Source organism: Mobula birostris, chromosome 21 (genome assembly GCF_030028105.1).
Source record: "Mobula birostris isolate sMobBir1 chromosome 21, sMobBir1.hap1, whole genome shotgun sequence".
Lineage (NCBI taxonomy): Eukaryota > Metazoa > Chordata > Chondrichthyes > Myliobatiformes > Myliobatidae > Mobula > Mobula birostris.
The window spans coordinates 59453591-59481208 of record NC_092390.1 but is presented as its reverse complement, the minus strand read 5'-3'; the positions used below and the strand labels follow the sequence as shown (position 1 = coordinate 59481208).

General features: G+C 40.8%; 1 protein-coding gene across 1 annotated transcript in view; it reads right to left on the bottom strand.

Annotated features, from left to right (window-relative positions):
• Positions 1–25530, bottom strand: part of vwa2 (von Willebrand factor A domain containing 2) — a 52155-nt gene extending 26625 nt beyond the window's left edge. Inside the window, exons 1-6 of the mRNA XM_072239802.1 lie at positions 25474–25530; positions 7703–7777; positions 6807–6940; positions 5392–5501; positions 4175–4369; positions 2335–2468 (exon numbers count right to left, since the gene is read on the bottom strand). Coding sequence (XP_072095903.1) covers positions 2335–2468; positions 4175–4369; positions 5392–5501; positions 6807–6940; positions 7703–7777; positions 25474–25528 — 703 coding nt within the window. The 5' untranslated portion in view covers positions 25529–25530. The remainder of the gene's footprint in view (positions 1–2334; positions 2469–4174; positions 4370–5391; positions 5502–6806; positions 6941–7702; positions 7778–25473) is intronic.
• Between the last annotated feature and the right edge of the window lie 2088 nt (positions 25531–27618).

Sequence of the window (27618 nt, the reverse complement as noted above, 5' to 3'; positions counted from 1 at the left end):
TTCCCTGTCATGTTATGCTTCCCCTTTTTAATGTATTCTTAATGTCTCACACCTCGGTGATACTATTTTCTGTAACCTATTTCTCTATCTAACCTTATGGTTTTTTCTCAACCGCGTCTAAATTATCTACTTAAGCTATCCTTATCTTCTAATCTGTTCTGCCCATGCAGACCCCTTTCTCGGGGAGTATCCACAGAACTTTCTTTTTGCACCTCGCCTATTCAGACCCTTACTTTTTTTAAGGCGGTATTCACGAAGATTTTCTCTTTTTGCACCTCGCCTATTCAGACCCTTACACTTCTTAAGGCGGTATTCACGAGGATTTTCTCTTCTGCACCTCGCCGATTCAGACCCTTACTTTTCTTAAGGCGGTATTCACGAGGATTTTCTCTTCTGCACCTCGCCGATTCAGACCCTTACACTTCTTAAGGCGGTATTCACGAAGATTTTCTCTTTTTTCTTTCTTTCCCTGCCCGTTCAGACCTTCATCTCGTACGAAGCGGTATCCACAGGGGCTTACCAACACCACGTGAAATTTTTCTTACTTAACTTCTCGTTACCTTATTCATACTCACCCTCCACTGCAGTGTTCTTGATTAATCCTCCGAGCCTCCTTTTAACCCTCAATTCTGCCAGATTCTTTGAATCGGAGAGACCCTTCGGCAGTTGTTTCACACTTCTGAGTCCCCGAGGTCTCCTCATAAACCAGCAGAATTCTCAGTCCAAATTGTGGCTAAAAAGCGCTTACCTTTGCTTGGGTGCACCCTGAATTCTGTTAGCTCTGTGGAGGTCCCCCAGGGACCGGGAAGCGCCCTCAATCTGCCGTTTCCTTCTTCCACGGGCCTCTTCCCGATCCCACTGACTACGCCAGTTTTGTCGTGGTTTCACAAATGACAAGGAAGCGCCGAAGATTCTTCAAGAAATATTTAAACTTTAATTTGCAAAGTAAAGCTGAGACAGACAGTGGGCTAGCCTTTGAATGCCCACCACTGAATGCCTGCCTATTTTTTCACGCAGCATTCTTTATAGCACCCCTTCTGGGTAACAGCATTAGCATATGCTGTAAGTTTCACTCTAGCTAATAAATCAATTACCCTTATCTCTCTTACTTGGCTACATTCGTTTTTTCTTGAGGGGTTAAAAGTACACAGGTTTCATTCAATGGTTACAAAGTTGAAATACCATAGTAATCACACGCACTCAGTAACAGACACTCAATGCATAGTAAAAACCTGAATAAACACTTGATGCACAATAAAAACACACTAAAATAAACACTTAGAAACCAGAGTGCTACAATATTTTCCAATATAACTAGCCAGATTAAGCTTAATCTAAGACTCAAATCTGCCTGTCTTTAGGTGGGTCTTCGATAAACAATTCTCCTCACATTCACATTTCAGAATGAGTGGGTAATAGGTGGGTGAATCCCAGGTGATTTATTTTTTGTTTTTTCCACAAAAATTGGCATATTTTGACTTTATATGCACTCGATGGCCACTTTATTAGGTGCAGAAATGGAACCCGGTGTAATTATCTGTTGCAGTAGCCCATTCACTTGAAGTTTCAATATTCCGTGAGTTCAGAGATGCTCTTCCGCACACACTTTTATGTGTTGTTATCTGAGTTACTGTCACCTTCCTGTCAGCTTGAACCAGTCTGGCCACTCTTCTCTGACCTTTCTTATTAACAAGGTGTTTTTCCCCACAGAACTGCTGCTCACTGGATGTGTGTGCATGTGTTTTTTGCTCTTCACACCATTCAGTGTAAACTCTAGAAAATCCCAGGAGAAAATTTCTGAGATACTCAAACTACCCTGTCTGGCACCAACAATCAAAATCACTTAGATCCCATTTCGTCCCCATTTTGATGTTTGGTCTGAACAACAACTGACCCTCTTGACCATGTCTGCATGATTACACTCATTGAGCTGTTGCTACATCATTGGTTGATTAGATATTTGCATTAATGAGCAGGTGTACTAGGTGCAGTATGCTTCAAAACAGAACATTGATGAGATGGTAATTGTAGATGCACAGACTGGCACACTAAGGCAGGATTCTCCATAATACATAATAAAAGACAAAAAAAAGTTTTTGGATGGTTGAAATCATTCTTGGGAAGAAGAGAAGTTGCTTTGCTGTGCACTGAATTTTAACATGGCTTTTCAGATTGGCAGTTAACATAAAAAGAACTGGAATGGATTTTGACTTTGTAAAGATTTTGCAGTATTCCATTGTAGTTAAAGCAGTGATATTTTTTACTGTATGGATGAGCAACACGATGTCTATCAACCCAGATTTAGAACTTTAGTTACAAAATTCTGTGCATTACCTGGTGGAATAGCAGAGCAGACATCAGAGCTTGTTAACGTGGTATACAGACCATTGACAGCATCATCAAAGTGCCCTGCAAACAGCACATGGCTGTCTGTAGGTTCACTAGCTAGTAAAGCCAACTCCTCCCATCTGTGAAGAGAGAAAGAGTTACAATGAAAATCAACTAACATTTTGTTACCACCATGTGGTCATCACATGGGTTTTTACTGGCTTACACTCACAGTCAAAAGATGCACAGGTTCGTAGATGAATTGGTCATTGTAAGTTGTCCTCGGGTTAATTCGGTGGGTTCAATGGGCAGGAAGGGCCTGTATCTCTAAATAAAATGAGAGACATTATGGATTCTATGAATTTTTTCCTTGAACAAAAGGCAGAATGTTTCATCGCCAGATTTAGCAATCAAGCATCAAGACTTTGTTTGGTTGGTAGTGAGCAGAGCCCTCCAGGTCAGACAGCAAAACACCCCCAGTGCACGCTGCCTTTTGGATGGCCGTTGTGGGGAAGAGAGAGTCACCCACTTCCTTACAGTCTGTGCATTTGCTGAAAGGGTGCAGGGAAGGATGCAAGGCTCTGTGTCTCAATTCGCCCACAGCAGCTGCATTTCAGAAGACTCTCTCAGACATCCCACCTCTCCCGGAAGTTCCGGAAGTCTCCTGCAAATTGATGGTGCTACCTCCCTGAAATGAGCTTTTGCAGGGTGGGATGTCTGCTCTCTGATCCACGGGGGGACACAGTGACCACATGAAAATCGACAAATGCTGCTGCAACGTCATCAACGAAGTGAAAGGCATTGTTTGGTCAGCTTAAAACATGCCAATCACCCTGCACGGCGTGATGACTGCAAGGTAATGCTGTTGATTGGCGCAGTCCAAGCTGCAGGAGTACGTAGTGAGGGATGCACTCAAGCTCAGCACAGGCAATGCTGAGGCTCCGTGGGAAGGATCAAGGTCTGAGCTCCTTCTGCTGCCACACACAAAGGGGCAGATTTGCGTGAGGAAGCTCTTACAACAATGAGAGCGGTATCGCCTTAGGGAGTCATGTGAGAGTCTATGGTGTTATGTTTGTCTGTGAATATATATATATACATATATATATTCCTTGTTATTATGAATACCATCTATTTTTGAAATTAAAATTAAAATCTCTTTCCACAGAGGTGGCTTATCTGCTGAATATCTGGGCAAAAGAGCATCCAGAACTTGTGTCTGGATATACAAGGTAGAAAACAGTAACATAAAGCTCATTCATAGTTTAATTATCCAACCTTGGAACAATTCTGCCTACTAAATTAAAATTCAGTTTGAAGCCTGGCTTCTTCACTTCCAAATCTATAGATGTTATGAAAGATTCTCACAGGAGAAAGAATGCATACTCATTCAAAAATGACTCCTTAAGCAATGCATTTTAATCTCTGATGGTTACAGATTAAAACAACAATTAACTATCAGCCTAACTGAGAAGCAGGGAGACAAGGTACAATATTCCTCTAGCAACCGTCAACATGGAAATCTGCTGTGTTTTCTTCGGAACGAACAAAATTTTAATTTTCACAATGAGATTTTTAAAATCGGGGTTCCCAACCTGGGGTTCGCGAACCCTTAGGTTAATGGTAGGGGTCCATGGCATAAAAATTTTTGGGAACCTCAATACTTTGAGAAAAAGGCGAACACATAATGCAAAGTGTTTCGACCTTAATATCACTAAAAAATCTATAAACCATGAAATTCCTAAAAATGCTCTGTAAAGCTCAGGTGCAAAATTTCCTGTGGAAAATGATACATTATATCATCGCAGGATGATCATTCCTGGCAAATCTTCGTAAGAAAGCTCCTCACCTCGGAAACTTGACTCCAACAGCAAACACGGTTACACCAGCTTCTTTCACTTGAGCTGCTGTCTCTGCCACATCACCCTGAGATTTACCATCGGTAAGAATGATAAGAATTCGAGGAACGGAAGCATTTCTTGCAGCTATAAATCCTTTCTGAAGTACATATTTCAATGCCAGGGCAGTCTGCGTACTTCCACCTCTGAGGTAATCAAGCAAATACATTTAATCAACCTGATAGTCAATACCACATGAATAATCTTGTTCTACTGTGGCCTACGTTTATTCATACTTTTGTAACAATTGGAGTTGCTTTAATAAAACACAATTTGGACATTTTATTGAATATTTAATTGCAACATAAATTTGGCCATGCTGGGGGGCAGTAACCATTAACCTGAAGCTTATCTAGCATTATAAATACTCCATTTACTCCATGGGAAAGTATCCCAAACATACTTAAAATGGATATTTGAAGTGTCTACATGTGGTCGAGGAAAAATAATCCCATCCTGCTTGAAATCAGACACAAATCCGCTCTTAATTAAAATTCTGAACATTGTTACCAGCTATTAGAATGGAATTAAGAAGATTGCAGAGGCTCAGGCTGTGACATGGGTTCATTCCCAATGAACCAATTCTAATTATCTTGTGTTCCTGGCTTCTAAGTAATCAGCTGACATATGTTCCTCGGACAAGTGGCATCATTACTTTGTAAAAGGAAACCTTCCTTGTGGATTGCTACACTCTTCATTCAAGTTTAAATATAAATTTACATTTATTTTAAAAATTTGTGTTATGTTTGCACTAAGGTTTACCTATTTTAAATATATTCCATCTTCAGTCGGTAATACACACAATAGCTTGATAGTAAATGGTTTAGACTCTAATAATGCAAACAACAGGAATTCTGCAGATGCTGGAAATTCAAGCAACACACATCAAAGTTGCTGGTGAACACAGCAGGCCAGGCAGCATCTCTAGGAAGAGGTACAGTCGACGTTTCAGGCCGAGACTGTCCCCCTCCAACTTTCAAATCTCTTACTATCTCTTCTTTCAGTTAGTCCTGACAAAGGGTCTCGGCCTGAAACGTCGACTGTACCTCTTCCTAGAGATGCTGCCTGGTCTGCTGTGTTCACCAGCAACTTTGATGTGTGTTGCTAGACTCTAATACTCATTTTTGCAATCATTAAAGATATTACACATTAAAAAACAGTAACATACCGAAATACAATTTTCTTAAGTTGTTCTTTTACTTCTTCTTTCGTTAAGTAGGAATTCAGATAAAATTCAACTTTAGGCCTTGAACTGTACTGGATCGCTGCAACTGTGACCTGTGTGGAGAAAATTCGGGGATTACCCTTTCTATTGGCCCATATTCTCCCATACATATTGTGTTCTAAACGGCATGGCAGATGTATGGTTTAATGATCAAAACTGTCACTATAGTCATGAATCTCTGCATGAATAATAATTTGTGACAAGCACTTATTGAAATGGGAGAATGTTATGTATTTTGGAAACACGACCATTGAAAATGAATTGTGTTTGTTGCAACTAATAAGACTGTCTATTTCCACCTCTATAATAATATCTAGGTCAAAGGAAGGGGCGAGGTGAGAGTAGGTAATCAGGTGATATGAGGGAAAGGCAACATTAATTTCTGCTCATTTTTGGAAAATTGCCTCCACAACATGCAGGAAATCTCTACCCTTCCTCTAAATTTCAACTGAATCTCTTCTCTCTTCCTCTCCCATCATCCTCACTTTGGCTCAAGCCAATCTAACACTTGGCTGTCAATCCATCTTGAGGAGTCTGATGCACACAACAAGGCAGTCAGGAGCACCATTTAACTCCAACCCTCTCATTCAGGTACCAGTACAGCAAACTCGAAGAAAACTCCACAGTAACAACGTGTTGTGGTGTGAGGTAATGAAACAAAAAAAACTTGACCAAGTTATTTGTAGAAGCTTATTCCACACAGATTTGCTTCTTTTTTGCCTATATTATACTTCAAAGGTATTTCATTGGTGAAACACTTTGGGATATCTTTAAGTCAGGAATGTTTAGAAAAGGAATTTGTGAAGGATGGTGTTTTTAAGTTTGAGAGGGAATGTTATATTCTGACAGTTACTGTAATACCATGCATGAATTAATTTCTACTATTCATCAGTTTTCATTGTTCATTGCTGAAGCTGCAAATTAATAGATTTTTAATCTCTTTATCTTTTATAGTATATCTTGTATAAAGTATAAAATATATAGAGTACTTTATTACTTTCCAAAATATACCTCAAAAAATGTTTGTATAATCCAAGTACAAAGATTTACATTTCTCAATTATGTTACTTTAATTTTTAAAAATCTATATATGCACATATCAGTTACCATGCAATTAAATTTGATATTATTTTACTTAACTATTGAAGCCCATATTCTGAAAACTTTACTAAATTGACAAAGATTGAATGTATTAATGAGACTCCTGTAATGAAATCTAGAGCAAGTGATAACGGACAAATATGATTACCAGCTATCCAAGCCAGGATTACCACAGGGCTTCATACAAATCTGTGACATTTGCAAGGATCTTTTGGTGTGATTGGTGCTAAATAATTAAAAAAGAACTCTGAACTTACCCTGCCTGGGTTGATATCAAGAGCATCACAAAGTTTGAATGCGACATGCTTGGATCTCTCAAAGCTTCCCTTGCCAATACTGTATGACCCATCCAGCAGGAACAGCAAATCGATAGCTGCAGAACACTGCATCACTGCCAAAGAAGAAGTTCAAAGTTCAAACTAAATTTATTATCGAAGTATATATATGGCACCAAATACAACCCTGAGATTCATTTTCTTGCAGGCATGCACATTAAACCCAATAACCACAATAGAATCAATTTGGCATTCAACCAGTGTGGAAAAGATAACAAACTGTGCAAATACAAAAATAAATAAATAAATACATAAACAGATAGATAGATAAGCAAGCAATGAATATCAAGAACATGTGATGAAGAGCTCTTGAAAGAGAGTCCATAAGTCCGTCAGTTGGGGCAAGTGAAGTTCAGTTAAGTTCAAGGTTTCAAATGTACATTTAATGTCAGAGAAATGTATACAATATACAAACATACATCCTGAAATTCTTTTTCTTTGTAACCGTCCACAAAAGCAGAGGAATGCCCCAAAGAATGAATGACAGTTAAATGTTAGAACCTCAGAGCCCCCCACTGGCTCCCCCCTCCCACGCATAAGCGGCAGTAAAGCAACGATCCCCCCTCACCCACCAATAAAAAAAGCATCGCCAACCCTCTCATTTCAAATGCAGAATAAGATTTATGACTTTAATGCAACCTAATGTTTAAGTTAAAGACAGCTTGTATTTAGACAGTCTTCAAAAAGCCAAAGAATTTATAACAGAGTTTCTACCTGTCCTTTGTAATTATACAGTACGTGGAATTCTATTTGTTACCTTGAAACCTTTCTACACTTAGATTGACTGAAAAATGATTCAAAGACCGAAGGTCACCTACATTGTCCAGCAGTGGAGATCTTCACAATTGTTTCATGATCAATGTCAAGTTTTTGCAAACAGAAGTATGGCAAGACTGAAATATAAAAAAACACAATTTTGGGTTAAAATTCTGTGAAACGAGGATACATGTCATTAGACAAATATTAAATTATTTTAATGATACACAAAACAACAAAATTATACACGTACAAGTGGCCTCTGCATTTAAAATGTTAAAAAACGCAATCAAAATGCAGATGCATGATTTAATATTTTAGTTTAAGCAATAAAAAAGCAGTTTAATCAGGAGTTTGATGACGTGATAAATTGCATTTTGAAGGGTTACGTGGAGTCCATCCATAACTATTTTCACTCAATCTAATCTTCAGCAAGGCATTTACCACTTTCTTGTCACAGAAAAAAATCTACATTAAAATGACATAACTGTTAAACACAATCTAAGTTGTTGACATTAGGGAAAGTGATTTACAAATAGATATCCTTCTTTCTATTTTTCCTCAGTTCAAGATTTTTACATAACTTCACTTTTAGAATCATATGTTAGACACAAGAGATTCTGCAGATGCTGGAAATCCAGAGCAACACACACAAAATGCTGGAGGAACTCAGCAGGTCAGACGGCATCAATGGAAATGAATAAAGAGTTGATTTTTCGGGGTGAGACCCTTCATCAGGATGACGACTGTTTCTATACATGCTGACTGAGCTGCTGAGTTCCTCCAGCGTTTTGTGTGTTATTCTAGAATCACATGTTATCTTAGACCAAGGAAAATTGCAGGCATAACAGCTTTTGTAAGCTCTGTTGTGAAACACACTGACACAGTTGAACAGGTGTTTCACCACAACATGCAGAAGTAGGAATTCAGTGCAGGTATGGATCCACAGCACCAAAATGTAAACGTGAAAATAAAAACAAAAACCTGCGGGCAATGCCGATCTGATATGCCTCTCCTGCTGAGTTCCTGTAGCACTTCCTGTTTTTATTTAAGTAAATATGTAGATATAGCAAAGAATTCAGATTCAGAATCAATATCAGAGGCATATATTGTGAAATTTGTTATTTTGTGGCTGCGGTACATTGCAATACATAATAATAAAAAAACTTTAAGTTGCTGTAAAATATATATTTTTAGATTAAGTAAGTAGTGCAAAAAGAGAGCAAAAAAAAGGAGAAAAATTAGTGAGATGGTGTTCATGGATTCATTGTACATTCAGACATCTGATGGAGGGAGAGAAAGAAGTTGTTCCTGAAACACTGAGAGTTTGTCTTTTGGCTTCTGTGCCTCTTCTTTGATGGCAGCAATGAGAAGAGGGATGATCTGGATGTTGAGGGTCCTTAATGATGGATGCCTCCTGTTTGAGGCATGGCTTTTTGAAAGTGTCCTTGATGCTGGGGAGGCTAGACCATAAGACCATAGGACCATAGGACATAGGAACAGAATTAGGCCATTCAACCCTTCAAATCTGCTCTCACCATATCTTTTCATGTCCTGACCAATCAGGAAACCACCAACTTCTGCTTTAAATATACCAGTGGATTTGGCCTCCACTGCAGTCTGTGGTAGAACATTCCACAGATTCACTATTCTCTGGCTTAAAAAATTCCTCCTTACCCTTGTTCTAAGAGGTCACCTCTCAATTCTGAGGTTGGGCCCTCTTGTTCTGGACACCTTGGGAAACATCCTCTCCACATCCACCCTATCTAGTCCTTTCAACATTCAAGCAACACACATAAAAGTTGCTGGTGAACACAGCAGGCCAGGCAGCATCTCTAGGAAGAGGTGCAGTCGACGTTTCAGGCCGAGACCCTTGTTGTTTGTTGTTTGTTGTTTGCCTTTCAACATTCAGTAGGTTTCAATAACATCCCCACACATTCTTCTAAATTCGAGTGCGTACAGGCCCAAAGCTGACAAACGCTCCTCATATGTTAACCCCTTCATTCCCAGAATCATCTTCATGTATTTCCTCTGGACTCTCTCCAATGGCAACACATTCTTTCTGAGATATGGGGCCCAAAGTTCTTTGGGCACAGAGCTCGGAAAAAATGACGCAATGGACTCTTAACATTGTAAATCAGCAAATTGTTTGTTATGTCTCCCCTCTCGCTGTGAAACGGAGACACTTCTTTCTCCCTTATTAGGGAGAGAGAGAGCCTGTGGTATGTCGAATTACTGGATGAATGAATAGTCTTTGGGGTACTTCAAGTCTGTGGCTTTATTGATGGTTGCTGCACGCTTGAGAGCTCAGTAGTGGGCATCGATGCTTTTTTTTGCTGGTGGGGGTGGGGGGGGTCATTGCTTTCCTGCTGCTTGTGCGTGGGAGGGGGAGTTGGGGGGGACCTTGGGGTTCTAATATTTAACTGTCAATCATTCTTTGGGGCACTCCTCAGTTTTCGTGGATGGTTGCGAAGAAAAACTATTTCAGGATGTATATTGTATACATTCCTCTGACATACAATGTACCTTTGAAACCTCTGAAACTTTGAAAACTTGACAATACTCCAAGTGCGGCCTGATTAGTGTCTTATAAAGGCTCAGCATTATCTCCTTGCTTTTATATTCTATTCCCCTTGAAATAAATGCCAATATTACATTTGCCTTCTTTACCACAGACTCAACCTGTAAATTAACCTTCTGGGAGTCTTGCACAAGGACTTCTAAGGCTCTCTGCACCTCTGATGTATGAACTTCTCCCCACTTAGATAATAGTCCGCACTATTGTTCCTTTTACCAAAATGCATTATCGTACATTTCCCATGGCTGGTACCCATGTTGGAGCTGGTTGAGGTTACAACTTCCTGCAGCTTTTTCCAATCCTGTAAAGTGGCCTCTTCATATCATACTAGTTCCAAACATCAAAATAGTTAGAATGCTGTCCTGGGTATATCTGTAGAAATTTACAAGAGTCTTTGGTGACATACCAAGTCTCCTCAAACACCGAATGAAATATAGCCAATCTCGTATCTTCTTTGTAATTGTATCAATATGCTGGACCCACGATAGGTCTTCAGAGATGTTGACACCCAGGAAGTTGAAACTGCTCACTCTTTCCACTGCTGATCCCTCCATGAGGACTGGTGGTGATCTCCCCTTCCTAAGTTTAGAAACTTTCTAATTTCCTAAATTTCCTAAATTCCTAAATTTGTGGATTTCCTGTAAGTAGGTAATGCTTCAATATGCTATGATGCTCTGCACTCAGCTACAGATATCCATTGGTAGATAATTCTTGATCTCCTCCAACTGAATTGTTTTCACAACCTATAAACTCAGTTTCAAGGACTTTTCATCTCATGTTCTCAATATTTATTGCTTATTTATTATTATTATTTCTTTCTTTTTGTATTTGCACTATTTGCTGTCTTTTGCATATTGCTTGTTTGTCCATCCTGTTGGGTGCAGTCTTTCATTGATAATATTATGACTCTTGGACTTATGGAGTACGTCCGCAACAAAAATCTCAGGGTTATATATGGTGACATGTATACACTTTGATAATAAATTTACTTCGAATTTTTTTAACTTCAACTTTCTCTTGTGTATTCATCCCTGCCAATTACACTTTAAAAATAAGCCTACGTTAGAACGTAGTGTTTCTGCTCTCTGTTCTGGTCTCAAGAACATCAGCAGTGTTGGGAAAATACCATCAAGACTTTCATTCTTTTCTAACCAATATGGCAGGCACTCTGTGAGCCACATGGAGAGGATATTGATGGGCTCACAGAATGCATCACTGATTACATCAATTTCTGTGTGGACTGCAATGTGCCGACAAGAACTGTCCTTTGTTATTCAAATAACAAGCCATGGGTGACAAAGGACATTAAGGACATCCTGAACGCTAAAAAGAGGGCGTTTAGAGATGGAAATAGGGACGAGCTGAGGGCAATACAGAGGGACCTGAAAGCCAGGATCAGGGAGGCTAAAGACAGGTACAGGAGAAAGCTTGAGTGGAAACTACAGCAGAACAACATGAGAGAGGTCTGGAGGGGGACGAGGACCATCATTGGGTTCCGGCAAACTAGCAACAGAGGAGCTAAATGCATTGTGGACAGGACCAATGAACTTAACCTGTTCTTTAACAGATTTGACATTGTGGCCCCTGCCCATCCCTCACATGAGCCATCTGTTGTCGGCCCCCAACCAACACATATTCCACTCTCCCCTCCTACCCCTCCTCACAGTCCCCCACCCTGCTCTCATGACTATACTCCTTTCCCACACGAAACCACCAGGGTGGGTTTCACAGCTGAACAGGCGAGAAGACAGCTGAAACGTCTCAACCCAAGCAAGGCTGCAGGACTGGGTGGTGCTTGTACCAGGGTGCTCAAAGCCAGTGCCCCTCAGCTATGTGGAGTACTTCGCCATGTCTTCAACCTGAGCCTGAGGTTCCGGAGGGTTCCTGTACTGTGGAAGACATCCTACCTCGTCCCTGTGCCGAAGACGCCGCGCCCCAGCGGCCTCAATGACTACAGACTGGTGGCATTGACCTTCCACACCATGAAGACCCTGGACAGACCTGTTCTGGAGCTGCTCCGGCCTATGGTCAGGCCACACTTAGATCCCCTCCAGTTCACCTACCAGCCCCGACTAGGAGTTAAGGATGCCATCGTCTACCTGCTGAACCATGTCTACGCCCACCTGTACAAGCCAGCGAGCACTGTGAGGGTCATGTCTTTTGACTTCTCCAGTGCGTTCAACACCATCCGCCCTGCTCTGCTGGGGGAGAAGCTGACAGCGATGCAGGTGGATGCTTCCCTGGTGTCATGGATTCTTGATTACCTGACTGGCAGACCACAGTACGTGTGCTTGCAACACTGTGTGTCCGACAGAGTGATCAGCAGCACTGGGGCTCCACAGGGGACTGTCTTGTCTCCCTTTCTCTTCATCATTTACACCTCGGACTTCAACAACTGCACAGAGTCTTGTCATCCTCAGAAGTTTTCTGATGACTCTGCCATAGTTGGATGCATCAGCAAGGGAGATGAGGCTGAGTACAGGGCTACAGTAGGAAACTTTGTCACATGGTGTGAGCAGAGTTATCTGCAGCTTAATGTGAAAAAGACTAAGATGCTGGTGGTAGACCTGAGGAAAGCTAAGGTACCGGTGATCCCTGTTTCCATCCAGGGGGTCAGTGTGGACATGGTGGAGGATTACAAATACCTGTGGATATGAATTGACAATAAACTGGACTGGTCAAAGAACACTGAGCCTGTCTACAAGAAGGGTCAGAGCAGTCTCTATTTCCTGAGGAGACTGAGGTCCTTTAACATCTGCTGGACGATGCTGAGGATGTTCTACGAATCTGTGGTGGCCAGTGCTATCATGTTTGCTGTTGTGTGCTGGGGCAGCAGGCTGAGGGTAGCAGACACCAACAGAATCAACAAACTCATTCATAAGGCCAGTGATGTTGTGGGGATGGAACTGGACTCTCTGATGGTGGTGTCTGAAAAGAGGATGCTGTCTAAGTTGCATGCCATCTTGGACAATGTCTCCCATCCACTACATAATGTACTGGTTGGGCACAGGAGTACATTCAGCCAGAGACTCATTCCACCGAGATGCAACACAGAGCGTCATAGGAAGTCATTCCTGCCTGTGGCCATCAAACTTTACAACTTCTCCCTTGGAGGGTCAGACACCCTGAGCCAATAGGCTGGTCCTGGACGTATTTCCTGGCATAATTTACTTTTTACTATTTAACTAGTTATGGTTCTATTACTATTTATTATTTATGGTGCAACTGTAACGAAAACCAATTTCCCCCGGGATCAATAAAGTATGACTATGACTATGAAAGCAGAATCCCCATTAAAGTAAGCATTTATATGTTATGCATCAACATGTTTTATGGCACCACTGCTATGATTGCACTCTGTAATACACAGCTGATAAACATTAATTTTCTTTAATTCTGTGTCAAGAGGAAGCTGAACGTTAGATTTTTTGTTTATTAAGCAAGTGGGTGGAGGGATGGAGAAAGATTTCTACCAAAGGAGGAGTAAGGCACTCCCCCCCTCCCCTAGCATGCAGGTCACACTTGAGCAAGGTGTAGCACCTGCTTAACCCCCACCCCCATCAGGGAGCATGTGGTGGATGGTCGTATGAGTAGCTGGTGCATATCCAAAGTCCTGGTTATGTAACCACTGATGCCAGGCAGACAGTCTCTGAAGGGTAATGATAATGTCCGTGGTCACCCGTCTAAAGACACTGCCCAGAAGAAGGCAATGGCAAACCACTTAGATAGAAAAATTTGCCAAGAACAATCATTGTCATAGAAAGACCAGGATCAACCACATCATATGATATGGCACATAATGATAATGCTGATGATAACAATTCCGTGAATCATGTGACATAGAAAAGATTAAATTAAAGGTGAGATGTTTAAGGAAACATGTGGGGGAACTTCAAATCAGAGGGTGGTGAGAGTGTGGAACGAGCTGCCAGTGGAAGTGATCGATGCAGGTTTGACTTCAATGTTTAGGCGAAATTTGGATAGGTACATGGATAGGAGGAGTATGGTTCAGGTGCAGGTTGATGGGACTGGGCAGATTAATGGTTTGGCATGGACTAGATGGGCCGAAGGGTCTGTTTCTGTGTTGTAGTGTCTAGGACTCTATGATTCCATGACTATCCCATTAGTAAGCACATCTGGAAGAAACTGCCTTTCTTCCTGCTTCTTAGGCTGTCCCTAGGATTCATGGATGAGCTGCTTCCACTCCAGTTTTGTGGGTAAGTAAAGACTCAGCCCCAGGATGTGTCTGATCAGGTAAGGGTTTGGATACTACATCGGATAGTGCACTGCACAGGGTTTCAGCGTGCTCCCTACACATGGAAGCACTGCCCCTTGTACTGCCCCAAACTCTCATTGTCCACTTTGAATGATCATGGGCTGGAGTCCATGGGATGTTTCATTTCTTCATGGAAACTTCGCATACAGCTTTGGATCACTTTCTCTGAATGCCTGGAAATATCTTCCTGCTACAGTTGAGCATCTTTTCAGTAATTTAATGTCAGGCATGCAAACATTGTGGCCTGCCCAATATAGCCGGTTCAGTGTAACAGAGCTTCATTGCCAGAGATGTTAGTCTTGGAGAGGGCACTGACATTAATTTGCTTATGAATTGCAAAGATTTTGAAGAGATGGGCATTAGTATTTTTTTTAGTGCCTCAGAATACCTGTCGTAGGTCATCCAGGTCACAGAAATACTGTATATAAGAGAGCAAAGAGAATTTGAGCCTAGACAGATTGTAAATTTTGTGCCAAGACTGAGGTCTTGATTTTCAAATATCCTTCTCCTCCAAGGCCAGAGGGTGTGCTGGTATATTGAAGGCTGTGTGGAATTGTGTCATGAAGATATTTTACTGGCTGCAGAACATTTTGGAAAATCCCAAGAAGATGAGAAGGACTATTTCAATCCTAGTCAATCAGCAATTATTTCTTTTTCTCACTAGTAGAGTCCATTTTTAGCAGGAAATGTTTGCTTAATTTAGATTCAGCATATGGTTAGTTGTTCACATTCCCACCAGTTTCCTATTGCTGGGCTTTCAACATCCTGTAGCATTGAACTGACAGAGAGACAGGTTAGAAAGCTCTGCTTCATGTTGGATCTATTGCACTCATATGCAGTTTAAGCAATTAAGGTTAAGCATACAGCTACCACCTTTACAATAATCTGTAACCAAGGACTGGAGAGGGAAGGCATCTGGAAATTGAAATAGAGAACAGCTGCTCCTTGAATATAAAATTGCAATGATGAATCACCTCTGGTTAAGACACAAACTCCAAAAACACCTGCTGCAAAGTTAAAATGATCAAATATACTCCTATCATCACCTACAAAACTGTTGCCAAAGAGCACGTTATTACTTGTTAATGCTAGCAGAGGTTCACTAACTGTTTGAATTACTGCGATTTAGCTTTTATGAACAGCAAAGGATTCCTCAATGGGTTTTGTGAGTGCACTCACATTTATTTATACTAAGTTTGTGCTGCATGCAAACAGTAAATACTTCAAAGAGTTCCTAGGGACCTTTTTTGTCAGTTCACAATTCATACAGCACCTCCCTGATCTCCATTCATTTCAAGCTGAAAGGAGAGGAACGCAGTCACTGTTCATTTCTATCCATCTCCTTTTGTCCATAAAAAGACAGCTTTTGAGCAGGAGCGAAAGATAAGTTACTACTTCCTGCCTGTCTCTTCCGAGATGTTCAGATTTGGAAGAGAAGTAATAGAAAAAATAGACCTCTAGGTGTGAATACATCGAAGTTAACTCTCACACTTCTGAGCTGGTTTTGCGACATGTCTGTCAGCGAGTCAATATCAAAGGGTTGAACATGCTGAATCTGGGTCTGGCAGAGGAGCAGCTGTTCAATTTCTAGACTAGTGATCTCGAAAGGTGAACCAACAATCCAGAGACCAGAGTTTAAATCCTTCCAGGGTAGATGGGAAACTTAAATTCAGCGAAAATCTGGAATTTATGGGGGGAAAAGCAATCTCGGTAATGACCATTCAACCTTCAGGCTCTTGAAGCAGAGGGCTGAACTTCTTTCGCCCCATCACTGAAATGTTTCCACAACCTATGGACTCACTTTCAAGGATCATTCATCTCATGTTCCCGATATTTATTGCTTATTTATTTATTATTATTATTTATTTTTCTTTTTGTATTTGTACAGCGCATTGTCTTTTGCACACTGGTAATTTGTTCACCCTGTTGTGTGCAATCTTTCATTGATTCTATTGTGTTTCTTGTATTTACTGTGAATGCTGTGAATGAATCTCAGGGTTGTATATAGTGACATGTACTTGATAATAAATTTACTTTGAACTTTGAAAACTAGCAGGTTGTTTTAAAAAAAAGCAAGGTGGTTCAGAGAAGGAAATCTGCCATCTTTCCCCAGTCTGGTCAACAGATGAGTGCAGAGCCAACCTGTTTGGTTGACAGATAAATGTCCAAAAAACCACAGGAGCAGAATTAGGCCATTTGGCCCATCATGTCTGCTCTACTATTTCATCATGGCTGATCCGATTTTCCTCTCAGCCCCAATCTCCTGCCTTCTCCCCACATCCTTTCATGCCTTGACCAATCAATCTCTGCCTTAAATATGCATAAAGACTTAGCCTCCACAGCTGCTTGTGGCAAAGAATTCCTCAGGTTCACCACTCTCTGGCTAAAGAAATTCATCCTCATCTCCAACCTAAAAGGACGTCCCTCCATTCTGAGGCTGTGTCTGCTGGTCTTAGACTCTCCCACCACAGGAAACATCCTCTCCACGTCCACTTAAGCATGTCCTCTGAAGCAGTCTGACAAGCCACTCAGTTGCACCATTGCCACCATGCTCAGAGTAGGAATAAAACCGGACAGGCAACCAAACACAACCTAGTCACTGAATTCAGACACAGCAAAGTCGTTCCTGGCCCAATCAGCTGTGCAAGGCTTCTTCAAATAATTCTGGAAATTGGAGTCTAAATTGGAAGTGATGTCCCATAGACTAGTCAAGGGTTAACCTGCCATAGCTGTCCTCACAGTATCCTCCCTTAAAGATCATGTGTCAGGCAACTTGATCACAATCTCTGGTTAAATCTTATCCCAAGAGCAGGAATGAGCATAGACGTTGCCGCACAGTGATATGCTGATTTCGTTGTTTGATATCTACACAGTCCTATATTGCTTCTCATTTTTTGTTAAGTCTGGTGCTGCTTTGGGCATGCCCTACTGCATTCCACATTGAATCAGGGTCAATCATCTGGCCTGATAGTGATGGCGGGGCGAGGGGTGTTCTTACAGTTTGTAGACGTGTATATTCAATGATTCCCAACTTGAGCTGCAAGATTTGTATCAAGTTAATGCAAATAACAAATTTGTATTACTAGTCTGTTTGATGGATTTGTTCTTGGCTGAAGATTGGACTATACCTCAACTCTGAAATTTTTCAATTCTCTGTGCAGCCATGAAGCCAAAAAAGAAAAGAAAAGCAGAACAATCATCAACTCTCAAATCTCACCTCCCTGCAAAAAAAACCAAACAAAAGCAGAACAGGCACATCAATATCTAAATTCCTCCTGCCCAAAAAAAACAGACAAAACTGATCAGGCACATTGACCCCCAAATCCCTCCTCCTGCACAAAAAAACCCAAACAAAACGGATCAGGCACATTGATCTCCCAAACCCCTCTTCACAAACAAAAAAGCGAACAAAATGGATAAGGCAAATTGATTCCCAAAACCCCCCTCCCTGCACAAAAACAAAGGAGAAGATTGGGTGAAAAAAAAACACAGAATGTAAAAACTATAAGACTGAGAAAAGAGTCTGCAGTCCAAAAACCAAATCCAAAATGCAGAAAAAACCTGAACGACATTCTCCGCAGTAGCAGGTCTTTCCCTCTCCAATACGGAACAACTGATCAAAAAGGCAAACAGCTGGCGCTCATGCTCTACACTCGTTTCAAAGCTTCAGTCACCCTTGTCACTTTAATTGGTGAACAATGGAAGCATCAATCAGCAAAATGGGGTCAAACACCGGCTTGCACGCCATCCTGCAACTTTCTCGCCATGAGGTTCACTCACGCTGCCTCTGCTTCCCAGAAACCTGTCGGAGACCGCAGAATGCTGAAGCACCCAAATGTTCTCCAAACAGCAAAACACAGGCTCCAACAGTTCCAGAATCACATTCAAGACAAGAAGTAAACATAAAAGAACTGAAAAGCTGGTTTCATGATCTATCCAGAAGATGTCAACCAAAGGGGCATTATACGGAGTCATTATCTTGACCAAAAGTCATCTTCTATAAGTCGTCTTTCTCATATAATTCCAGGGATTGTATAGAGGTGGTACTTGATTACTAGCTCAGCTTCTCATCCATGAAATTGGACAATATAATGTCAAACTTGCAAGGAAATCTTCTCCTTGATTACCACCTACAATTAAGGCCCGGCAGATGAATCAGTGTTCCTCCATGTAGAACACTAGTCAGAAGAACTGGAAGTAGCAAGAGCACAGAATGTATCCTGGGTGTGTGGGAGACCTCAATATCCATCAGTAAGTGTGACATGGCAGAACCACCACAAAAGAAGCAGCTCAAGTCCTGAGGAACTCTGGAAAGTAGCCAGTGGACTGAACCAAGGGATATATCTATTTGACCATGTCCTCATCAAGCTACCTGTGGCAGATGCATCTGTCCGTGATAGCATTGTAAGTGACTTGTGAAGACATTATCCCGTCTTCAGCCGAGAACAACTCCATCAAACAGAATGGCAGTATAAATTCGCTATTGCAATGAACTTGAAACAAATCTTAGCAACACACACAAAACACTGGTTGAACGCAGCAGGCCAGGCAGCACCTATAGGAAGAAGTACAGTCGACGTTTCGGGCCGAGACCCTTTGTCTGGACTAACTGAAAGAAGAGATTCTCAAGAGAACAAATAAATAAAACTTTAGTAAGCACATTTCTTGCAATCATGAACACTACCTCACAATTAAGTTATTTCTATTTTTGCACTACTTACTTAATTTAACTATCTAATAGATACTCACTGTCAGTCACAGTTTTTTTCTATTATTATGTATTGCATTGTATTGCTGCCACAAAGACAACGATTCGGTTCCTGGTTGGCTGGAATTTTTATTTAAATATGTAGCCAGATGGCTGTATTTCTTACTTGAGAACTGTTCAGATTATGAACAGTTCTCAGGAATGTACCCTGTTACAACCTGGGCAGGACGTGTACTGGGTTGGGTAAGACACAGATTTTGATAATGGTAATATAATTGAAGTGCACTAACAATCCTATCCTAACTAGACAAAAAAAGTAGAACAGCTGGTCAATCTAAACTTGAGAATTATGTTCTTGATGAAAAGCTTAACGAGGCTTTCAAATCAGTAATTGCTAGGGAAAAAATATCGAAGCAGAGCAAATACGTCAAAATATATGGTCTTGTGAAATTCCTTGGTCTTCCTCCCTGCCCCACCCTCCTCCCCGTGTAACCTTTACTGTGGGAGAACAATAAATCTCACAAGATGTTCACCCTCAATTAAGCAAGTGAAATTAATTGTAGGATTTAGTATGGGGCCAGCCCCAAGACAATGGATGCCCTGTCTGTGCCTTTTGATAGAGCCTCAGTCTGCTGATGGCTGCTCTGTGGCTCTGTAAAGGAATAGTGGCCAGCTGCAGTTTATTTGTCAGTGTCTTCAAGATCTCTGTCTAAGTCTGTGCATTGTACAGTAAGTAGAGAATGCACTGGAGGTCAGACTGTGACATATTTGACCTCCGGAGGTTGTGCTTTTAACTTCAGTCTGCTGCTTGCAATTTACAATTTGCATTAAGAAGCGAAGACTGTTTCTCCTTTTTTAATATATGCTATATTCACATAACTCCAGAATATTTCCTAACAATATCTGACCTCCTGCTTCATCGCTGAGCTCCACACTTAGTAGCCAGACACACATCAAATCTGATCTCTCAGTTCTACTGTACATCTGGATGCCTACTTCATTGAAATGTGGCTCTTGCCCTTCGTTAAAAAGGGAAATTAAGGAAAATTGATTATTTTAATTCTTAATGTTTTAATAAATTCACACAAGTTGGATAAGTTGTGATTTCAAATTAATTTATTTTTGTTTATATATTTTAATCTTTTACCTCTAATTTCAGAGACAGGCAGAAAAATAGAAAAGGCTGCGGGAGAGGCTAGTTTTTGCCCTCCATTTATTTATTGTCTTTAGTGATACATTGTGGAATAGGCTCTTCCAGCCCCTTGAGCCATGTCGCCCCCGATGACCCCACAAACCCAATTAACTCATGCGGCAATTTACAGTGACCAATCAACCTACCCAGTAGGAATTTGGACTGTAGGAGTAAACGAGAGCATGCAGATAAATGATCCGAGGGAGATAGCTTGCATAAGAATGGAGGACAGTTCAAATACTTTCAGCTACCCTGCTTAGCTAAGTTTTAGTGGTGAGGTAAACAAGTAACTTCATTATAAATTTTTTAAAAACTAATTTCATTTTTCTCAGGATTAGTAGATGAGTATATAAGTTTTCTTTATAGCTGTACTTTAAAAAAACAGATTCAAGGTCAGTTACTTCAGTCCCAGGAGTACTATAATTTAAACAATTATCTCACATATAACCCTATCCAGGGTGCAGGTTAATGGGACTTGGTAGATCAATAGTTCGGCATGGTCTAGACGGGCTGAAGAGCCAGTTTGTGTGCTGCGGTGTTCTATTACTCTATTCATCTGTTTCCCCATATTTTAATAACATATAGCTTTTTATACCACTGTAGGTTTTTCCCCCTTTCGTGGATGTTTCAGCATGTTGTGTAATTGCAAGGAATGTCAGCTCAGCATTTCTCAGCAGTGTGCTACAAACACATGCACTGATGTACGCCAGTTTGCAAGCTGATTCTAATCATAGAGATTATGACTTTTCTTTAAAGTGTTTTGAAAATGAAAGAACCCTGCCGGCAGGGATAAGTGAAACAACAGAGTCCCACGTAACAAGGGTCTGATCATGTTGCACTTAATATGTAGATCACATGGAGCGTTACCTCAGTCTTGTACAGCACATGAAATGCAACTTCTTTACAAAACCAATATGGCTTTTCCTGAGACGTAATGAATCTATTAATATTAGTTGTTAGGCACAGGGAAAAATGTTCCTTAATGTATGGAGTTTGAGATTTAGAATCAGAATCAGGTTTAATATCATTGGCATAAAATTTGCTGTTTTACAGCAGCAGTACATTGCAATATATAATAATAAAAACTATTAATTACATTAAATAAAGAAATATATATATATAAAATATGGTACTGTGCCAAAATCTTAGGGTAAGTCTTTTGTACAACATTATAATTTTACATATTGCACCATACTACTGACACAAAAACCACAATTTCAAGACATATTTGAGTGATAATAAACCTGATTTATCTCTATGGGTCTCTATTGTGGACTGAGAGTGGGAATCATGGTTGGAAAAAGGGGAAGGACGAGGGGAGAGAGTGGGAAGCACCAGGGAGACATTCTGTAATGATCAATAAACCAATTGTTTGGAATCAAGTGTCCTTGCCTGGTGTCTCAGAGCTGGTTGTGTCTGTACCTGCACCGCCTCCTACCTCTGGCACTCCTTTTCTGCCACCTGTCCCACACCCCTCCCACGACGCTCCTCCCTCACCATTCCCAACACCCTTTGCTCCTTCCAGATTTACAACTCTTTCTCCCCTCCACCTTGACAAATACAGTAGTGTGCAAAAGTCTTAGGCACCTTAGCTATATATATGTGCCTAAGGTTTTTGCACAGTACCGTAAGTAGTGCAAAAAGAGAGGAAAAATAATATCGAGGTAGTGTTCATGGGTTCAAAGGTTCATTTTACTGTCAAAGTATGCATGTGCAATACAACTTTGATATTCGCCTTTTCTAGGTAGCCATGAAATACAGAAAGGGGGAAAAAAAACAAAACTCACAAACCCCAAATCCCCCACCTCCTCACTCGTACAGAGGCTAACAGATCACCCACATGGAAAATGATGGCTGGAATACTGAACCCCAAACCCCCAACTCCCTCCCTTGCAGAAAGAGCGGTGACAATAGCATCAAACCCTAACCCCCCCTCTTGCACACAAAAAATAACATATTGTCCACACAGAAAAACCAACAAGAACGTTAGACCACAAGTCCACAAACCCTCCCCCACCCAGAACCCCAACCCACCAAGCAGCAACAAAAAAGAAACACAGAAAATTGAAGGAAAGCAATATAAACTACAGTCCAATAATCACATAAATCTTAGAATTTCAAAAGCTTCCTCCCGTCAGAATCAAACTCAGTCCTTCCATGAAGAGTAACTGCGCACCGCCGACCCATGGCCTTCCGAACTACGCTGACTCGACTACCAACCCGTCTACCTGTGGCCTCTGTGTGAGTGACTTCTGACCTCCTCTGTAATTGCCTCGATGCCTCAATCTTCCTCGCCGTTTTGAAACCATTCAGAAATCCGATGGCAGAGGGGAAGAAGCTGTTCCTGAAACGTTGTGTGTGTCTTCAGACTCCTGTACCTCCTTTTTGATGGAAGCAATGGGATAAGGGCTGGGTGATGGGGTTCTTAATGATGGATGCTGCCTTTTTGGTCCTTAGCCTTTTGAAGATGTCCTGGATGTTTGGGAAGCTAGTGCCTATGAGTTTACAACTTTCAGCAGCTTATTCCAATCCTGTCCAGTGGCCCCTCCTTTCCAGACATTGATGCAACTAGTAGAATGCTCTCCATTGTACATCTGTATAAAATTGCAAGTGTCTTTAGTGACATACCAATTCAGAGTGTTTGCTCTCACTCTGGAAGGCTTCTCAGAAAAATAGTATTCTTTTCTTGACCTTGTTGCTCAAGAGAGGTCATGAGGCAAGGGATGTGCAAACTGGTGAAATGTTACAATGTTCTTTTGCTTCTGATCTGAGACACCTTGCAAGATAATCCAAAATACTTGAAGTGTCAAGTCAGGTTTATTGTCATTTAACTTATATATCCAAAAGAGCATATAATGTAAATAGAAACAAGACGTTTCTCCAAACCAGGGTGTAAAGCACAGTAGATCATATAACACACGATAACTAATGAAGGTACGGATAATATCTACAGATGAATCACACATAAATAACAAACTAAAGTGCATTGCTATTAAATATTGTAAGATACAGAACAGGTTAACCAGTGACACATCAAATACAATGCGGCAGGGAGTTCAGAAGCCTAATGACCTGGGGGAAGAAACTATTTCTCATCCTGTCCGTTCTTGTTTCTGCATCAGAGTCTCCTGCCTGATGGTAGGAAGTCAAAGAGGACGCTGGATGGATGTGAGGGGTGCTTAATAATACTAAGGGCCCTGCATACGCATCGCTCCTGATAAATGTCCCCGATGGATGGTAGGGAGACCCCTATGATCCTCTCAGCTGTTCTCACAGGCCTTTGTAGGGACTTCTAGTACGAGGCTCAGCTTCTCCTGTACCAGATGGAGATGCAACTGGTGCTCCTGTAATGTTCAGTTAAGATGTTGGAGAGGGGAGCCTTTCTTGCCTCAATCTTCTTAAGAAGTGGAAGCGCTGCTGTGCCTTCTTGTTCTGGGAGATCGATGGTTAATTGTTGGGAAGACATTTTTTTCCCATTACACCTTCTCATACAAATTTGACAAGGGCACAATGAGGAGAAAGATTGCTCTTGCATTGCTACTCTTTGCAACATGCAACACTACAGGCGTTCTGTTGATTCCATATTTAGATTTCAGAAGCCAGCAAACAAAAATAATCTCTGAAGCTTCCCCCTCCTTGTGTGCAAGTGCAAACAATGCATGCCTCTGATCCATAAGCAAGATATCCCTCGTTCAAATTTCCTTGCCTGGAGGCAGGAAAAGTCTGCAGTATAGTGCAATCTAAAATGTTTTATATTTCTGTTGGTTAATGGTTTATAAGAAACATTAATCATTTTCATCTGAAGCAGTTTGTTTTTGGTGTTGAGCATCTGTGGAAGAAGGTTTGTAACCGAACAAATCCCCCCGCCCTCTATTCCCCACTCTGACTGTTCACTTCTTCTCACCCTGCCGACTACTCCCGCCGGGTCCCCTCCTTCCCTTTCGCCTACTCTCCACTCTCCTCTCCTATCAGATTCTTTCTTCTCCTGTCCTTGACCTTTCCCACCCACCTGGCTTCGCCTATCACCTTCCAGCTGGCCTCTTACCCCTTCCCCCATCTGCTAATTCAGGCAGCTTCCCCCTTCCTTTTCAGTCCTGAAGAAGGGTCTCAGCCCGAAATGTTGACTGTTTTTTTCCTTTCCATCAATGCTGCCTGATCTGCCCAGTTCCTCCAGCATTTTGTATGTGGTACTTCTATAGCTAAAACCTGTAGTTTTTATCCATTATAAAACAATCTAAACACAAGACGTTCTGCAGATGCTGGGAATCCAAAACAACACCCATAAAATGCTGGAGGAACTCAGCAAGTCAGGCAGTAGCTATGAAAATGAACAAAGAGTTGAGAATTTGTGTCGAGACTCTTCATCAGGACTGGAAAGGAAGAGGGAAAATGCCAGAGGTGGGGGTGGGAAGGGAACATCTTCCCACTTCCTTTCCAGTCCTGGGGAAGGGCCTCAGCCCAAAACGTCGACTGTTTATTCATTTTCAGCTGAGTTCCTCCAGCATTTTGTGTGTGTGTGTGAGACTGTGGCTTCAAATGACTATTTTTCTAGTCTCCAAATTGGAGGGACATGTTTTATATCCAAGTAACATTCCAATGTCTAGAATTATACAAAACATCCTCAGTCTACGTGAACAGACTTTCATGTTCTGCATTATGGATAAACCTGTTCTACTGGTGCAGATTTCCATTCAGCTATGGAGTTAAAAGCTGTTTTTTTAATGCTGCGTCGAAGCTTTGTTTACCGGCTGAGTAAGTTAATTCATCTCGGTTGTAAATCACCTCCCAATAACCATGCGCAGCCACTAAATGCTCATGGCAATAGTAGTAGCTCTTCCTGCAGACCTTCAGTTTTTTTTGTTTATCAGACAGCTTAAGGGTAAGGAAACACGAATATTATAATTATTTGTACAGAATAAGCAAACTTAATACTTAAAATTATAATCTGCTAAGTGTTGGTTTTTAAATTTACAGTTACACTTAATGCAGTAACAAGTTTAGAAACATTTGAAGTAAGGCATATTCGTCACTTCCTTGGATGTGTGGCACAAACTCATTAAATGATTAAAATTTACTTACCTTGTGTAAGCAAGAAAATGCACCCAATCTGAAACTGGAAGGCTTGAACCATCATGGCAGAACTGAAAACAAAAGTATAAGTGATTCAAATTCCATTGAATGATCAATTCTTTGTTTACAGGAACAAATGAAGGGTCCCCCCCCCCAATTTTAAAGTACAACTGAAAAGAACAGTAAATGATTTGCAGTTATAATGTGTCATTCTGTGCACATTATAACCAATAAAGCCAATAACTCAAGGTGTAGTGACATTGAATATAAAGCAAAAGCTAAGTTTAGCACAGCAAGAATCTATAAATATTAAATGGAATTTTTAACCAATTAACAATCAAGAGAAAATCTGCAGATGCTGTAAATCCAAGCAACACTCACAAATGCGGGAGGAACTCAGCAGGCCAGGCAGCATCTATGAAAAAAAGTCCTGCCAAAGGGTCTCAGCCTGAAACATCCACTGTACTCTTTTCCATAGATGCTGCCTGGCTTGCTGAGTTCCTCCAGCATTTTGTGTGTGTTGCTTTTAACCAATTAACTTATTTTTGCATTGTTGGTTGAGAGAAAAAGTTGCTCAAAATACCTGTCTGTATTTTTTCCCCATCATTCCTGCTGAAGGAACTTTTACATTCTCCTGAATAGCTGGATGTAACTTAATACAGATGCAAGACTACCCACAATGGAATAGCATTCTCTCAGTGCTACAGGTAGAGTGTTAATCTAGAATAAATACTGAAAGTTCAGGAACAGCTTCTTCCCCTCTGCCATCTGATTCCTAAATGGACATTGAAGCTTTGGACACCACCTCACTTTTGCTTTATTATACAGTATTTCTGTTTTTGCACTTTTTAAAAATCTATTCAATATATGTAATTGATTTATTTGTTTATTTTTTTAATGTTATTTATTATTATTTTTTTCTCTGCTAGATTATGTATTGCATTGAACTGCTGCTGCTAAGTTAACAAATTTCATGTCACATGCCGGTGATAATAAACCTGATTCTGATTCTGAAAGGTGAGTTAAGCCTCAGACCTGGCTCAGAAACACCAATGCTTCCAATTGAACTGTAAAATCAAAACATTCACATTAAATGAATTGTGTATGACTCACGTCTATTGTTATTTGAATGCTAGTATCAATATTTCTGATGTTTGGCCGTACAATAAGGGTTTATTTATTTATCTAGATTATAGAACAACCACCAACAGCAAATTTCATAACCTAACACTGAAAAATGTCAAGGTTCAAGTGACGTCATCATCATCGTGTGGATGACGTGGGCGAGCATAGTCTTCCATCTATCTGTCTTTTATATGATCATTCCCAATGGGGAAAACTCCTTCACGCTGTTATTCTTATCCTGTTCTCTAACCATGACCATGATTGTTCTTGGCAAATTTCTCTAAGAAGTGGTTTCTCATTGCCTTCTTCTGGGCAGTGTCTTTACAAGACGGATAACCCCAGCCAATATCAATACTCTTCAGAGACTGCCTGTCCAGTGTCGGTGATCGCATAACCAGGACTTGTGGTATGCACCATCTGCTCATATGACCATCCACCACCTGCTCCCGTAGCTTCATATGACTCTGATCGGGGGCTAAGCAGGTGCTACACCTTGCCCAAGGGTGACCTGCAGGCTAGCGAAGGGAAGGAGCACCTTACAACTCCTTTGGTAGAGACATGTCTTCACCCTGCTACCCATTTTATATATTATTCTACAGTTGTCATGTTTTCAAGGGAAAGGTTCGGTCTTGCTCTTTCCAGCTACTGTGAAATACTTAGCTGCCTGATTTCAAATGAAAATACCATATCATTAAATTGTTCTGGAATATTATTGTTTAAGGATAATTTGGTAAGAATTGAGAAATAAACTCTTATAGTACACAGATTTTGTAGTAATTTGCATAGCATAACAAATCAATTTAACAAGATATAATCTTAAAATGTGTTCTAAGTGTTCACCAGAAGCATAAATAAAGATGGTCATTAGTGAAGAATGTGTTTGTTTTTGATGTGACGGCACGGGAAAGAGCTCTACTTTAACAGAACAGATGATGATCACCCACCACCTGTAAGCCACTCTTAATTATCAGTCCTGATGTAGTCCTGACACAAAATGTCAAACGTCTTTTTGTCTCCACAGATGCTGTC